Here is an 18646-nt window from a genome sequence, read left to right as displayed (position 1 = left end):
AAGACCAGTGGTGAGAGTGGCAATACCAAAAGCTGTAGGGAGGGTAGGGTGGAAAGAGGGGACCGATTACAAGGATCTACATATAACCTCCTCCCTGGGGAATGGACAACAGAAAATTGGGTGAAGGGAGACGTTGGACAGTGTAAGATATGACAAAATAATAAATTATAAATTACCAAGAGTTCATGAGGCAGGTGGGAGCGGGGAAGGAGGGGGAAAATGAGGAGCTGATGCCAGGAGCTTAAGTGGAGAGCAAATGTTTTGAGAATGAGGAGGGCAATGAATGTACAAATGTGCTTTACTTAATTGATGTGTGTATGGAATGTGATAAGACCTGTATGAGTCTCTAGACAGCCTCATCTTTGTACCTAGGAGTGGCTGATGAATTTGAACAGCCAACAGAACTTTTTACAGGTAGAAAGAAGGTAAATAAATAAGATACTGGAGATTGCTCCTGGGCTAGGTTCCCAGCATATTCCTACCTGTAGCACAAAGCTTCCTTCTAAAAGCAGTACATATAGTGATGATAATGTGAATTTATCTGGAATAGTGCAACATAGGGACTTCCAGAAAATGATTTATTTTATTGCCTGTCCCAAGAATAAAATATATTGTTGGCATAAATAAAAACTAAGTGATTAATGAAAAAGAATATAATAGGGTAATGTGTTAATCCAGGTAGAATAGAGAAACAAATTCATAGACACTCATAGGTGTATAAGAAAGAGCTTTATATAAATGAGCAATTGTATATTGAGAAAACATCCCAGCCCAGTTCAGATCAAGTCCATAAGTCTGATATTAGTCCATATGTTCAATATTAGTTCATAAATTCCTTTTTAGGCTCATGCACCACATGCAATGATGCTGAATTCAGGAAGATCACAGGCCAGTGGGTAGAAGGTCTTGTGGATCCAGTGCCAGTGGAAGGATGTCAATGCTGGCACAGTGTTCCATGTGTCTCCTCCAGCTCTCTGAGTATCTCAACAGCAGGAAAGGGAAGGCAGAGAGAGTGTCCCACCTCCAGGGTGGAAGACAAGAAGGAGTTCCCCGAATCCTCAGGAGAAGGCCATGCACACACAGAGGCATGATTGGCTATGACCTGATTGATAATTCTTTGCTCAAATTGACAGGAGATTATGTAACTGCCACAGACCACCCCTTGTCAACTTGACACTTTTACACAACTATTTAACCATATATAATTTTTAAATAAGACTATAAATCATATATAGTGAACCCTCGCCACTTCGCGCTTCGACTTCCGTGGCTTCACTCTATCGCGGTTTTTGCATAACAGCGCATGCTCTGTCATTACTGGCACTGATTGGCTCATACTGTACACGCTTGATGCCATAAATAATATAATAAATAATAAATGATAATTGTAACGTCCAAAATGTTTTACTGTATTTTCCCTTTTTCGTCTAATAAATTGGGTAATACGAGTGTAATGGTGACTAAAGGGTGTTTTTTCATGTCCTCTATGCTCTAACTACGAAAATATTTGATTTACAAATAAGGAATCCTACTTCGCGGAATTTCATTTATCACGGTAGGGTCTAGAACCGATTAACCACGATAAACAAGGGTTCACTGTATGTACCTAAAAGGATAAAACTAAAATTCATGCAGTTCAATATATGCCAGCCTCATTTAAACATAATATTCTATAAGTGAACAAAACAAAAATATTTTATGCCTAACAATTGCAGTTAAGTGAACACCTACACCATAATCCTATAATCCTATGAATATATTCCCTCATCTATGAACATCTGTAAGCCAGCCACTTCATGCCTTTATCTACTCCATTTTGTGTGGCCAATTTCTATACTGCCCACTTACATCAACCCAGTGCTCTGAGGAGACATGTTCTCTGGTGTGAGGAATCTACATTCCAGCTAGAACCATGTGAGTCCATATCCATAAGCAAAGTCAAATCAAGACAGGCTATCCATACAGTCAGGAGCAATAAGCACCAATTGACAGGCTAAAAAATATTTTCTTCATCTGGTTGGGTTCAGGTAAACTCCATGGAAGCCACTTCACTTATTCTCACCAAGGTGTGCATTGGTTGCCTCACCTTCAGACCATGGGCACTGTCACAGATTTTCAACAACTCTAACCCCCTTGTTCTAGGTCATGAACTTCAGACCAGTCGAACTTCTCTCATCTTCTCTTCTAGTCCATATGAACCAGGTTGAAGGGTGTCCGTGGCCAGATTCAACCTGTCTCTTTATTGCTGCATTTCTCTCACTTCCACTCAACAAGTGGATCCAGATGGTCACCTGGCAAGCATTTCAGGCTGCCACAGGCTCCCTTTAATGTTCAGTCCTAGAGAGGAGAGTTTCTTCGTGGCTCCAAATTTTTTTGCAGCTTTTGGCACAAGCCACAATTTCAAAATTCAAAAAAAACAAGGGGTTCCTGTTTTAAAAATCTATCAACAGCCCCCTTGGCATGTCTCTTCACCTTACAATGTCCTGAGTACTCAAGACACTGGGTGGGGCTTAGCTTTTCATAGCCTTCTTTGAACCCATTTAAGATTCAAATTGGTGGCTGAAATAGTGAGCTTAAAAACTCTCTATACTTCCCAATAATCATTTCTATCAATCATTATATCAATAACAGTAGGCAAAAGTAAACAGTATGAACCTAGTAGAGCCAGATCCTAAACTCATTCTGAAAACAGTCAAGTTCAATCCTTATCTATCTTATCTTAATCCTTATCTAATCTATTCCATTGATAAATTTTGGCCTTAGGCATCAAGCCAGGGCCTTCTATCAACCATTTTACCTTCTGTCAGCCATTTCACTAAGCAACATGGTCTCTGAGAAAATTCAAGGGGTGATTTCCCACCTTGAGGTCAAAATGTACATCATTCATTTTTGCCATTTCAAACAGGAGTAACCAAAGATAACAACCAAACAAAATAATCAAAACTTTAACTTCCCATATTCTTTCCAGAAAACAAACCAGTAAACTGCATGGCCATATCTGACCTCTCTCTGGCTAGCCAAAGAACTACCAGGAGGCAGGGGTCAAACAAGCATCCACTCTCCATCTTTCTGCTTTGTTTCTCTAGTACCCCATGCTCGGTACCATAATGTGTTATTGTGGGTTGACTAGAGAAACACATTCATAGACACTCATATCTGTAGAACAAAGATCTTTAGATAAAAGAGCAATTATATATTGAGAAAACATCCTTGTCCTGTCTGGATCAAGTCTATAAGTCTGATATTAGTTGATACGTCCAATACCAGTCCATAAATTTCTCTTTAGACTCATGCAGCATACACAATGATGTTGAATGCAGGCAAATCACAAGCCAGTGGATAGAAGGTCTTGTAGATCCAGTGGCAGTGGAAGCATCTCCACACTGGCATGGGTCTCTATGGGTCTTCTACAGCTCTCTGAGTGTCTCAACAGCAGAAAAGGGAAGGCAAGGAAGGAGACTGTCCTGCCTCCTGGGAGGAAGACAGGAGTTCCCACAATCCACAGGAGAAGGCCAAAGCACACAGAGACATGATTGGCTATGACCTGATTGACAGGCTAGACTCCACCCCTGCACTCAAGTTGACAGGAGATTATGTAACTGCCACAGGTACCATATGATTTAAGGCCATAAGTAAATATCACTTTATATCTCATTGCTAATAGTTTAGCAATTAAGATACTAGCATCTATTTGCAAATACAAGTAATGATCTTTTTGTGATGCTCATTCCTAAATTCTGTGTGACACCCAAGTTGAAGCTCCATAATCATTAAATTCAAATTTGTTAGAGAAGTAAAACAGAAAAAATGAACAAAGAAATGAAAGAAACTAACTTCTAAGCTGGAAGCTGATTTTATTACTGTTAAATCATATGACTAATTTCTAATTGATTTATATTGGCCAGAAATCTTCTATTCCAGAGCATGTTCATCTATTTATCACAATATTCTTTATGACATATAGAAACTAATACATTGCCTCATTAATACTTACTCTTTCTCTAGTTATGACTCAGAGACATTTTATATTCTAAAACATAAGTATAATTACATATTTTACATTTTACTCCAATTTTTAATACTGCCAAGATTATTTTGTATAACTCACTTTTTAACTGTGTACCCTTTCTCTCTTTACCATTAGCATATCAATCAAATTTACATTATTCTGGTTTGCTCATTCTATTAAAACCAAGTTCAGGGCACAATTGACTTTTCATTTGTTTAACAAGTGAAGAAATATTTACCCTGACAGCCATTGTATTGTAGAGATTCATCTTCATAGTATAATATGCTATCTGTGAATCAAGAAAAAAAAAGATGGCATACATTTCAGTTACACAAAGACAGTATAGCCTATTTTTACATATAAAAGATAAGAATCTTTATACATAATACATTATAAGAGTTCTAGGCTTAGAAAAAAATGAAATCAAACTTTGTATTGAAGAGATAGGCTTCCTAATGCATAATGAAGGCTTACCCAGAAAACTCTATGGTAGTCAAACTAGGAGCTAATGGAGATATATGACCATAAAATGCTCTCCGCTGAGTTTGATAATCAATGGTGCTCTACTGAGAATAGAATAACAAAGCAGAAATATTCACAAGTGCTGGTGACACGTAGTATTGTATGATTTATTCACTGGGGTTCTCATAGCCCAAACTCACAGAAACATAAAAGGAATTCATATTTCAAGATGTCTGGTTTAATGAAAAATTCAAAGAAATGCTGTCTTCAGTTGAAATCGTTCAAGGATATGGATGCAGTGATGGAGCAAAATTGTGCCTTCCAACCATCTGTACAAAATGTTATGTACTTAGCTGCCTCATGAGTAATCCTTGGAAATTTTGTTTCATTTAATATTCATTTTAACTCCATAAAATCATAAAAACAATGATATCATGTTACAGCAAATCCTCTGCTAGAGTAAAGACTTCCTGGGGTCTTGGTTTCTTTCTAGAAAATATGCATTCATCTATTAAAATAGAAATTTCTGCTATGGCAAACAACCATTTAGCAGCCCGGCTTATTTCAGTGAAAATACTGCTTTAAGAAAAGCTTCCACATCTGTTCTATCTTTTAATTTAAAATATAAAATTAACATAATTTATAACAACACAATAAACAGTAAAAGCAACAAAATGCATGCAAGGTTTATTGCAACACCACAGTCATTTGTATCCATTTTTATTCAGCCAAAATTCATTCCAGCAATACATCTTCAGTCGAGGTATTGGGTGTTGTGTTTCAGACAAAATCAGAGAAAAAGCCTAAGCTTATATATAGGGGTTCTCTTCCCCATGATAAACAGAGGAGTTAATATAAAAGGGGCTCATTCTAATTAGTGTTGTTTGAATTGCCTGGTCTGATCCAAAGCAAATTGTCTGTGGAGAGCAGCAGGATTGGATTATTTATCAACAGTCTGAGCAATTAAGAAACAGTTGGCTGCAATATGTTATTTACAAATGAACACAATGATGTTACTTCATTTTAAATTCTTTCTTCATCATCTCAAGCAAGACATAACTCCCAGCCTTTGAGGTGCATTGAAAACATTTACATTAATCTTCCATTTCTTCATATCATTGTGAGTTGGACAATGCCATTGTATGCTTATGATGAAGTATGTACTGGCAGTTACACACTAGAAAAAATTTGGTTCAGAAAAAGGTGGATGTTTTTTCTTTGTATCTTCATCACTGTTTAGCTAGCAATAGAGTGTGTATGAGCTTTACACACACACACACACACACACACACACACACACCCTCAGTCCTCACCCCCCACCCCGAGTTCCATTCCTGCCCTGGCTCTTGCATCTGTGGGGGCAGGACTTAAATGATTTCCATTTAAAAAAATATAATATGGAATGTTACATATGGCCTAAGACTTGTTGAAAACAAAAATAACATAAAGTGTTTAAAGTTCTTGGGGCATAGTAGATGGGCATTCTGAAAGGGATCATTTGTGGCTGAAAGTATGTGATTTAAAATATAAGTAAAATTTCAAAATGTGAAAAGGCTAAATGTCATTTTGTACCAAGAAAAGAGAGAGCTATAGCTTTGGGGCCTTAGAATTCTCAATTCTGTTCCTAAAGCTGAGAAACCACTTTGATTCTACCATATTTACATGGGAAATACTTATTGATATAACATTTTAATTTTTATTCTCCATGCTGCAGCCCAGACACTTTTGAAAGTGTATAAAAAACATGTATAAATGTGATCTGTGTGTTTTCATAAGTTGTCTAACAGAGACTTTTGTTGTTGGTTTGTTATCACTATTTTATTTATTTATTTTCATTATTGAAACCTACCAGTAGAGCACATAGCAACTGAACCATTTTTGCATAGACAACGCAGGGCCACTGACTAGTCTCATGTTGTGGGACCATCTCATCTGCCTTAGCCAAACTGTTCCTCCGTCATGAATATAAAGTCATAGCCCATAAGTTTCCTAACTGACCTTTCTGAGTTGCTGCTGTCAATTATTACAGATAGTTCTTTAAAAGAGCTCAAGACAGACCTTCTTTTTTAAAAACCGTTTTATTGGCATATACTTCATATATCATGCAATTTAATGATATTACTCAAATTAAGAAGATTTGTACAATCATTATCACAATTTCAGAACATTTTCTTCTCATAGGATTTGTTATTAGCTCTCAATCCCCCTCCCCACCCCACCCCCAATGCTGCCCTGCCATGCCCCTAGACAATTATCAATCCATTTACTGTCTCTATAGATCTACCTGTCCTGGATTTCATATACAGAAAATCATACAATACAAAAACAGGAAACAAACAAGCATAAAATACCAACAACAATGAAAGTGGTAAATTTTAGAAACTGTAACAACCTTAAAATTGGTCAAAAGGGAGATCAGATGAAAAAGTATTAATTACCTTTTAATCTAACTACATATGCCATAATAGACTTTGCTGTCTGATAGCAAGGCTGTTCACATCCCTGGTCTCTGTTCAGAGAGGATTTACTGTAGGGTTAATACACGTGGGGATCCTGAAAATGGATTTGGGGCTTCCACTGTCATCCAAAGCATTCTGCAGACTGGGTGTTCACAATTTTAGTTCTGATGTAATTATATCATTCCCTCCTTTGGATTTGAATTTTATTATTTACAATCCTTGTATCACACAATGCTTCTTCCATGTGGACTTAATTGATGACTCACTTAGATGGCTGCTTGTTTGAAGACAAGCCTTTAAAATCCCACATGCTATTCTTTCTAACAGTGAGGCATCTCTGTTTCTTTACCATACTTTGCTATAGTAGCCATATCTTTCATGATGTCTTCGTGAGGGTTAGCTAGTAAGCAGGACCATGTCATAAGAACTATTTTTTCTAAGACTGTGGCTAAAATTAAGTGTGAAGGCAGACATTCTTTAATTAGTTAAGCTAACTATGGTTTGGTTTTCAGAAGACAGCTGATGATATTTTTGGTTTAAGATTTAAAGATTACCTCAGAGAAATAGGTTCAGGGGTTCATCCAACCTCAATTGTTCCACAAAGTAAATATTCCCCAAGAATTTGAAATTTGTTTATGCATTGTCCCTCTTTTGATCAAGAATCTTTGAGCAACACATTCAGTAATGGTAGCCAGGCACCACCCAGTTCTTCAGGTGTCTGCATAACAGTGAGCTTATTAGTGTTGGAAATGTATTTTAACACTCGTACTTTTCATAAGATTTTATCAAAGTCTTTAGTGTGCCCACTCTGAGAATGATTATAATACTACTTATCCTTTCAGGCACCTCAATAGTGGCAGCACAATTCCCATTAGAGCTTTTTTTATCATTTTTTGTTCTTTTTTTAAAATTATGTCACAAAGTTGTTGTTTTTTTTTTAAAATTAATTTATTTATTTTTTTTATGTCACAAAGTTTTTTAGCTTTCTTCTCCACCCCATGGAATTTTATAGCAAAGCAGATTGTAGTTCATTGTTAATTGTTAATTGTAGTTAATTGTTACTACAAAAAAAAGATGAATAAATTGATGCAACTTCTCAGCAGGCAAATTCGAAAATATTTCCCTTCTAGGGATTAATTTCTATTACATCACCATTGAGATACCAAGTCTACACTAATGGATAAAACTAAAGATAGCGAATTTAAAAAATCAAGCATAAAGGTTTTTGTTTTAATAGAAACATGGTGCTAAACTCTAGTTATTCTCCAATAGTTTGTTTATTTTGAGAAAATAAAGGAAATGGAAGAGGGAGGGAGGTAAAAGAAACAGGTATAGGAGGAAAAAGAGAAGTTACACTTCTTTTATACTAGTGGAGCAGGAAGTGTTTTGGGAATAAAAATTACATTTGATTTCTAACTCATCCGTTGTTAACAGTATGGCTTTTATCAAATCACCTAGCTGAATTTTTAGAAAGTTTTCCTAGAAGATAAATTCTTTTAAAAATATCTAATGAATTTTGTGAATGGTCAATATCCACGTGGAAATTGTGCCAGGACAGCTATTCAGTGGATTCACCAGTGACCATACTTATTATCTATAAATAGTGTCCTTTCTGATTGATTAGTCATTGGGAACTTGAGCCATGCAGGGCGTTCAGGAGAGGAGTTTACAACCTGAATTTAAGATTTTAAAGGGTAGAACATTTTTAGTTGAAAACAAGATCCAGAGAGTGAGTAAAATGAAATAGAGGCCATAAAAGTTGAGATTGGGTTGTTGGATGAATATGAAAACTCAGCGGAGTAGCAGGAATTGTGTTGGAGAAGACATCTGGTTCTGATGAAAAGATTAAGGGTTTGCGTTCCTTCGTGGTCTCTCCCCCTTAACCAACAGCTAATGTGGGCATAGAATCTATTCCAACTCCTAATGACCCTAAAATACAGTGTAGAGCTCTCCACAGGTTTTCCAAGTCTGTACATTTTGGGGCTGATGGGATTAGCAGCTTTGCACTAAACCACTGCACCTCTCTCTCTACTTCCCCACTGCCAATGAGTCAATTCCAACTCAGAGTGACCGTAGGTAGAGATTCTAAGGCTTTGCAAATCTTTGCAGGAGCACATAACCCCAATTTCTCCCACTGAGTAACTGGTGAGTTTGAACTGCCAACATGGTGGTTTGCAGTGCAATCCTTACCAAACAACACCACCGGGTTCCTTCTCTCTCCTTTAGTGATTTAAAACATTCCAGCTTATTAGTTACATTAACCAGACCACTTAACAGTCCTGGACTTAAGTGATTAGAAGATACTATGGGTCTGAGTTTAAAACAACCAACAAGAACAAAGCAAACCATTGTCATGAGTCAGTTCCTGCTCATGGTGACACTACAGGACAGAGTAGAATGACCCCACCGGGCTTCAAAGCATGTGGGAACATCTTTTGGCAGTAGATTGCCGCATCTTTCTCCCAGAGTTGCTTGTGGCTTGAGACTGATGACGCGGTGGTTTCAAGCCACTGAACTTTGGGTTGGCAGATGAGCTCCCTAAAAAAAGAAAGAACTTGATAAAAGAAGTACTTTTCAAATTAATCTAGTAGAAGTGTTCCGAATGGCCTACATGTATGAAGATGACAGGTGTGTAAGACTGAAAGCAGTTCATGGGAAAAGAAGACAGAGCTCACACTCTAATTCTGGAAATACTAAGTGAGAAAGAATGAAATCATGAGTATAAGATAGGAAAAACAAACATATCCACTAGTGAAATTGTGTGTTCTGAAGTTAATCTTATAAGGAGAACGCGTCAGTATGGGTAGACTAGAGAAACAGATTCAAAAAGAGAAACAAAAAGAGTAAAAGTCAATCATATTAGTCCCCCAGTTATTGTAAAATATTATTTTAAAGTAGGTGCACCAAAACCTAAAACTATTTCATGCTTATAATGAAAACAATAACATAAATTTTAATTAAAAATTATTTACTAATAAATTTAACTCTTATGCTGCCCTGCAACTGGTGTTTACTTAAAATCTAACACCCTTTAAGTTATAAAATATATTGTGTTTCAATTTTATGTTCTGATACTAAAGCGTGAAAAGCATTGCCTTATTATCTTATGGCCAATTCAGAAAAACTATAGAGATGAATATAAAAAGAGCTGAAAATTATCTCATAGAGGAAACATTTATAAAGTGAAGATGAATAAACATGTCTGTGATCCAACTATATTAACCAATTATCAGTTTTAGAAACAGTAAGATTGTGTGTGTGTGTGTGTGTATAAAATATACACTGAAATTTGATTATACAAGGCATTCTTTGCCCCCCTTAAGTTTAATAAAACTTTGTTCCATTATTACTTTCTTATAAACTCAATCAACTATTAAAATTTTGCCAGCAGCACTAAAATGGTAAGCAGTGTGTAAATATCTTGAGCCTTACTTTCTGTAAAAAAATATTATTAATTGGGAGTTAATACATAAGAGGAACTACCCCCCAAAACCTGGAATTTTCTTTCAAAGCTATGTATTTAATTTTTTTTTACAAAACAACCTTTTCATCTTCAAAATAGTCCCCATTACACTTAATATATTGGTCAAATCTGTGATTCCATTCTTGGAAACATTTTTCAAATCCATCTGTTTGGATGGTTGATAGCACCTCTTTCGTTTCTTTCTTCGCCTCTTCTATACAGTCAAATTGCAGTCCTTTCATGGCCCTCTTCATTCACGGAAACCAAAAGAAGTGGCATGGAGTGAGGTCAGGCCTTTTTTGTTGCACACTGTTATGCAATCTTTTCTGAATGTCTAAATAGAAAGCTTGAATAACAGTAGTCTAAACTGATGGAATGAACTCCAAATGCACTATCCCTATCACATCAAAAAATAAATGAGCATTGTCCTGATCTTTGATTTCACTCGATGAGCTTTTTTTGAGTGAGGTGAGGATGGTGAGAATGGCTTGATTGATGTTTGCTTTCAGGGTCATAGGAATAGCACCATGTGTTAGTCTGGGTAGACTAGAGAAACAAACTTTATAGACACTCAAATGTGTCTATATGACAGCTTTATATACAAGAGCAATTGAATATTGAGAAAACATTCCAGCCCAGTCCAGATCAAGTCCATAAATCCGATATTAGCTCATATGTCTGATACCAATCTATAAAGTCCTCTTCAGACTCACGAAACACATGAAATGACACCAAATGCAGGAAGATCACAGGTCAGTGGGTGGGAAGTCTTATGGATCCAGTGGTGTCGTAAGCATCTCAGCACTGGCAGGGGTCTCCACGTGGGTCCTCCAGTTCAGGGCACTAGAGTAGCTCCATGTTTCTTGTCCACTGCAGTGTCACCCAGGGAGTGAGCCTGGGTCCTGCTTCAGCGATCTGTTTATCTCCTCAGAGCCTCCAAATGAGGTCATCAAGCTATGACCTGATTGACAAGCTACACTCCACCACTTCACCTGTAAGTCTCAAGTTGACAACAAAGTATGTAACTACCACACACCATGTCTTGTCACCAGTCATGACCTTGGGGAAAAAGTCTGGGTCGCTTTGGAACTGTTCTTTCAAAGCACGGCACGTTTTCAATTGATGCTCTTTTTGCTGATCAGTCAGAAACCGAGGGCCAAATTTCACAGGGAGCCTTCTCATTCCCAAATCATCTATTAAAATTCACTGAACTTAGCTCCAAGATAGTCCAGAAAACGTCCCCATCTCTTCAATGGTCCGTCATCAGTCTTCAAGCACAAGTGGATGGATTTTGTCAACATTTTTTCCTGTTCAGGAAGTTGACGGACGTCCAGAACAAGGTTTGTCATCAATCTCATTTCACCTGTTTTGAAATGAGAAAACCATTCATACAATTCAGGTTTTTTCCCATAGCGCTGTCCTTGTAAGCTGTGTTCAACATCACAACAGTTTCTGCAGCGTTATGTCTGAGCAAGAAAGAAAATTTCACAGCTGCATGCTTTTCTCGTAAATCAGCCATCACCAAAAGAAAACCGAGGTTCTAGAGAAACTGCTTTTATGAAAAAATTTGCTATGACCAGCAAGAACCTTCTCAGGTGACACCACTGGGTGCACTAACTCAGAGGGAGTTGCTTGATCCTCGCCTACTGGGGAAAATGTTTACTACAAAAGCTCTGGCCGTGGGAATTTTTTCCCGTTTTTTGGGGGGGAGGAAGGAGGGGGGGCACTCCCTCATATGTCATATAATTCCATAATTTAATTACATCAAGCAGTATAGTACAATTACCACAACAATCAGTTTCCAAATATTCTTTTCCTTCCTGGACCCCTTGACATCACCTCTCTATTACTCACCCCACTGAAACTTTTATTCTACTTGCTGTCCCTATGGGATCAAAAACACTGGCTTTCATATACCAATGACCCCCAATGACACAAACCTCTGAGACAAATCCTAATGTGAACAAACAAATTAATAAAACAAAAAGTACAGAACATGTTGGAAACCAGATCAAGTCCAGAGTGTATCAGCAGGGGGATCGACCGACAAAGTTTTAACTGTTCAAGGCAGTTTTATTCCTTTGATATTCCATACTCATCTCACCAATGCACTCTGTTTGGTAACCTCTTTCCTCTCATCCCTCTGTTATGGATAGAGGCAGCTCAGAGGAGGCTTATTTCCTATGTAGTTCCCGTGAATGAAACTTGGGCTCCCACTGTCATTCATAGCCTTCTGCAAACTGGATTCTCACAGTTTAGGCTCTGGTACGAATCCCTCCTTTGATTTTGGATTATATGGCTTACAATCCTTCAGTAATTGATGATGGCGTGTTTCTTCCATGTAGATTTAGGAAACAAGCCTTGAAGACCCCAGATGCTATTTTATCTGCTAGCCAGGCACCTTCTAATTTCTTCAGCACACTGTGATATAGCGCCCACATCTTCTGTGATCCCTTCTTGAGGAGCTTTGCTTTTCAAGAAGAGGGGAAGACTGGCTATTCACATCCCCTCTGGCCATTGCCCAGGGATGTGACTAGCTCTATGGTCAGACAGGGTGCTTTGGAAAGTAAGCTAATGTCGATGTACTTAGTTTGCAATGTACTGCCTTGCCATTTGTTCTCTCTTCTTACACATTTTAAGTTTACTCTAGCTTTCCTTATTTTCTGTTATTGTGTCAATTAAGACTTTTCTCTGGTTAATTTTGCTATTGATATTGGGGTTTTTCTTTTTTGCTCTTACTTTTTTAATGTTTTTCTTCATATAAAATTCAGGATAAATTAATCTATAGAGATACTACTGGATTAATAGTTTCCTATGGTTATGGCAGGGGAGATTGAGGGAAAATGGGGAGCTAATAATGAGTACAAGAAAGAAGAATGTGTTCTAAAATTAATTGTGCTGATGATTTCAAAACTCTTTTTTTTTTCATATAACATAAAACCTTGTAATGTTATTGCAACTTGTAGAGTGTTAACTTTTTTAATAAAAATTTAATTTTAGAGAATATATAAGCAACTTTTTATATTACTATATATTGTATATTATATTGTGTCTGGGACTCATTCATTCCTATAAATTCAGGTTCCTATCTTGTTGTTTTTTTTTTGTTTTTTTTTTTTAACATTTTATTAGGGGCTCATACAACTGTTATCCCAATCCATACACACATCAATTGTGTAAAGCGCATTTGTACATCATTTCTCAAAACATTTTCTCTCCATGTGTTAAAATATTAAATTACATGTTATGTGAATCATCTCAATAAAACTCTCTTTTTTTTTTTTTTTTTTGGTCAGTAAAACTCTTAACAATATTTTGAAACATGAGCTTTTTTCCACAAACTTTTGTGGCCTCTTTGTATATAGAACTGGGTTTATAAATTGATCATCTATTTTTAAATCATAATTAACTTTATAAAATTATCTTCCATAAGCTGTTAACATATTCTAAATAAATATTCTACAATTGTTAACATATTCTAACAAAAATACTGGAATTCAAATGGTGGTTAATGTGGTTCCCACAAAACTCATTACCATCATCTCCATTCCAATTCAGAGACCCTGCAGGACAGAGCAATCTGTCTTACAGGGATTCCATGCCGGTCATCTGTATGGAAACGCCGGTGTCATCCTCCTCCTGCACACACACAGCTACGAGTTTCAGCCACTGAGCCACCAGGGCTCTGACATGGTTCCCATATGCATGGTATTCTTTGATCATAATTTAAAAGCATTACATTGCGCTATTAGTCGTTATTAGTAGATTACTTATAACTAATATGATTAGTTATATACTTTTTTTTCATGATAACTCATATGTAGTTAACATTCATTTGAGTTGCCTGTAGAGTTTCCTACTCTTAGAATTTGAGATAAGATATAAAATAACATATTTGAAATTAACCATCATGTAAGCTATGTAAGAGTAAGATATAAAAATTATATTTAAAGAATAACAAAATGTATAAAAGTTGAACACTAATACTGATGAAGTCACTCAGGTTAAACTGAAATTGCTAGTGCTCAAAAAAAATAGAAAAAACATTAATGAGAGTATTGATATAACGTCACTGAATATAACCCAGTGTGATAACTCATGGGGTCAATGCTCGCTCCTTTCGCCCATGTTCCCCTGTACCTGATAATGGATTCCTTAGTAGTGCTTATTGTCAGTTTTAGTCATAGAATAATATTGATATAGTTGTAAACTGCTGAAATGTGATTTCTGAGATTACATAAATGCTAATAAACTCTCTCCACAGTATATGACTGTATTATTAGTATAATATTAGCTTTATTAGTATAATAGTATGAGTAACTTCTTTTCCTTTAATTACTGCTGCATTCTCAAAAAAGTTATTGATATAGTTCATGACTACTAATTACCACAATGCTGTTGCTAAAACAGCAGAACATTTGGTAAAATCAATGACTATAAAAGCTGCAGCAGCACCAAAAACCACAGCAAGTGCTTGCAGTGCGTGTGGACAAAATAATGTGACTTGCAGCATCATTGTAATCGGGAGATAATGACAACTCTCATTGGAGCACATCAGAAAGTGGAAAAAGTCAATTAGACTAAGAGTTTTAGCCTTAAGGTATGATGATGCATATAAGCAGGATCTACAAAAATGTTTTTGGTGTTATAACTAACTGCAGGGGTGTTTTTATAAAAAATAATGAATTTCTGCTGAAAAACTGAACAAAAAATGTGCGAACAGTCCTTTCAGGTCATCACCTCTGACAGTGTCCCCCACTGTGCCATCATCCCAGCAGCCCCTGAGGGAGGACAATAAAACATAGGATAATCTATGTGGTCTCATTTTGAAAAGTATTGAAAATCTGAACAGAAATACACCAGTTCAATCATATCTTTCTGGAAGGCTGTCTCTAGAAAAACATGACAAGTCCATTGCAACTCATGAAGGCTCAGTGTGTGCAGAAATAATTGTGTTTCATGGGGTGTTTTAGTGGCTGAATCTTTGGAAATAGTTCACCAGGCTTTTCTTCCTAGATACCTCCGAAGGGATTAGAACCACAAACCTTTTGGTCTGCAACAGATGTGTTAACTGTTTGCACCACCTAGGAACTCCATATAAAACACAGGGTCTTTTAAAGGGCTCTCAGGACTTCTAGTTTCACAGTCATCTTTCTGTTTGCCCTTTGCTGTAACTGGGACTGTTGACACCTTCAAGTTTCTTAACAGTTTTCTCCTCCAGTTTCTGCGCTAGGGTGTCACAAACAAATTATTTCTATGTAATCGCTAGGTAATTACATACTTTTACAATTAAATATTTATTTTCCACATAATTCCTTTCTGTAAGTCCTACCAAGTGTGTCCCACAAACTTCTGTTCTTCGTCATCTGCTCTCCTGCTCAGATGCATTTTTTTAATCAGGTAAAAACTAATCCAGTTGTATAATAAGGTACTAAACCTTTATTTGCAACTCTGAACCTTAACCTAAACTCCTCTTCCATAGTTTGGCTTAGTGAACATTTGTCGAGTGCTTATGATGATGTGCCAGGTCCCTGCTGAGACACAGCAGCATGGCCTTATAGGAGATCACCACATGGAGGTGTCCTAACATCAGCACTAACGGAAATGTTCACAACTTGTTTTGGCAAGCATCACCAAGTGCTCCTCTTAGAATCTTTCTAATACACATGCCTGTTTGTGTTATCATTGTAATCACTAATCAGCTTTGCTGAGATAAAAATCCCACGATCTCTGTAGCTTGCCAAAAAGAGGTTTGTTTCTCACTCACAGTACACATAAGCTAAGGCTCCCTCTTGCTGCATTGCCTGAGTCTCTTCTTCCCAGCTGGGAGGTTCAAAGGGGCAGCCCAGAGCTTCGCTGTGCTATCCCTGTGCAAGAGTCAAAGAACGAGAAGACCTTTTAAAGCTCCAGCCTGGGCATGGCATAGGTCCCATTGGCTCAGGATCTATGGACAATGGACACAATCAATGGCTGTTGTTGTTAGGTGCCATCAAGTCAGTTTCAACCCACAGCAGCCTTATTCACACAGAGTAACACTGCCCAGTCCTGCACAATCCTCACAATTGTTCCCCCGCAGGAACCCATTGTGGCAATCCATCTGATGGAGGGCCTTTCTCTTTTGAGATGCCCCTCCGCTTTACATGATGTCCTTCTTGAGAATATGTCCTTTCCTTAGAATATGTCCAAAGTATGTAAGAAAGTCTTGCCATCTTTGCCTCTAAGGAACACTCTAACCTTATTTCTTCCAAGACAGACGGTTTGTCCTTTTATCAGTCCATGGTGCTTTGAATATTTTTCTCCAGCACCACCATTCAAATGCATCAGGTCTTCTTTAGTCTTCCTTCTTCAATGTGCAAACTTCACCTATATATGAAGCAACTGAAAAAACCACGTCTTAGGTCAGATGCACATTAGTCCTCAAAGTAACATCTTTGCTTTTCAATACTTAGGTCTTGTGAAGCAGATTTACCTAATGCAATGTGTCTTTTGATCTCTTGACTGCTGCTTCCATGAGCAGTGATTGTGGAACCACGCAAGACAAAAGCCTTGACGTCAACCTTTTCTCCATTTATCATGATGTTACCCACTGGCCCAGTTGGGAGGATTTTTGTCTTCTTCACATTGCATAGTAATCCATACTGAAGGCTGAAAGCCGTGATCTTCATCAACAAGTGCTTCAAGTCTCCTCACTTTCAACAAAGTTGCATTATCTGCATATATCAAGTTGTTAATGTCTTCCTCCAATCCTGAATGCCACGTTCTTCTTCATATAATCCATCTTCTCTAATTATTTACTTATCATCCAGATTGAAAAAATATGGCAAAAGGATCATGGCCCTTAAGAAGAACGGACATTCCAAAATACTCCATTTTGCTTATGAGGAACTCGTACATGGATCAGGAAGCCATTGTGTGAGCAGAGCAAAGCAATACTTCATGGCTTCAAATGAGGAAATGTGTACATCAGGGTTATATCTTACAAATCAATTGATAGAGATGAATAATCACTTCACGAAGAAGCCGCATTGAACATATAGGCAGAGAGAGCGGGATATCAATACCTATTCATTTCATTTTATGGAAAGAATCAAATGACATTTTTTGTATATTTGTTATCACTTCTGCATTGTGAGTCTCTAGAAGGGAGAGTACTGTAAAGCACTTCCCATATTTAGTTGACTCACACTCTAACATATTTCCAGCAAGTCAATACCAACTCACAGCAACCCTGTAGGACTGGGTAGAGCTGCCCCTGGGGGATTTTGAGACTGTATCTGTTTATGGGAGTAGAAAGCCTCATCTTTTCCCCACACAGTGGCTGCAGGTTTTGAATTGCTGACCTTGTGGCCACTATGCCACCAGGACTCCTCACTTAGTTGGCCACTAGGTCCTTTTTTTTCCTGGAATGTTGTAAAATGAAGATTTTAAAAAACAATATCATTCATTTTATAACTCAGTGATAAAAGTGGCATATGAAGATGTATGAGTGAAGCATTAGCAAGGTACACATCATGTCTGAAGTCTCCCTAAACCCTATTTTCTGCTTGTGGGAGTCACTGGAAGGTAATCATCATAAAACTAAATCTGGAAGGATAAGTATTAATACAGGGCAATTTGGGGGAGGTTTGAGTGAGGAAGGGTATTCCAGGCAGAGTGAACAGCATTTGCAAAACCATGCAAGTAGGGGAAGAAATGGTGTTTTGGGATAATGGTAAATGGCTTAATGTGATCCACGCATATTTATACAGGTGTAATAAAATTGGGACTAGATAAAAAGCAAATGTCAGATTATTAAAGACTTGATATATCAGGCAAAAGAGTTTGAACTTTATTCTTTATGCAGTGGGGAAAAGGACTTCAGGCAAGGGAGTAAAATGAAGTTTATATTAGAATAAAAAGTCTTTTATGAAAGAAAGTGAAAGATTTTAATGACCAGTAGGAGGCAGGGAGTTGGAAACAGGGAGTGAGAGTTTTGGGGGGTGGGGGGTGGGGAGAGTCTAGGATGATTCCTGGCTTCCTCCAGCTTGGATTTCTGTTTGAATGGTGGCATAGACAAGGAAATTAAATCAGTGACTTTCAATCATGCTCTGATGATTACAAATCATGCTCAAGTGATAACAGAGAACAGGCAAAGATTCAAAGCAGTTGAGATTCTCCAGTTCCAGAATAACTGTACTGCTTGTATCTATTATACATAAAAGCAAACCCACTGCAATCAAGTCCATTCTGATTCACAAAAATCCTGAGGGGGGG

General features: G+C 37.3%; 1 protein-coding gene across 1 annotated transcript in view; it reads right to left on the bottom strand.

The window, feature by feature from the left end:
- SPATA17 (spermatogenesis associated 17) overlaps positions 1–18646 on the bottom strand; it is a 285944-nt gene that overhangs the window by 239959 nt on the left and 27339 nt on the right. The window contains exon 4 of the mRNA XM_004700147.2: positions 4248–4298. Coding sequence (XP_004700204.1) covers positions 4248–4298 — 51 coding nt within the window. The remainder of the gene's footprint in view (positions 1–4247; positions 4299–18646) is intronic.

This window comes from Echinops telfairi, unplaced genomic scaffold (genome assembly GCF_000313985.2).
Source record: "Echinops telfairi isolate 266 unplaced genomic scaffold, ASM31398v2 ScPeMD7_7424;HRSCAF=8462, whole genome shotgun sequence".
NCBI lineage: Eukaryota > Metazoa > Chordata > Mammalia > Afrosoricida > Tenrecidae > Echinops > Echinops telfairi.
This window is presented reverse-complemented; position numbering and strand designations above follow the sequence as displayed.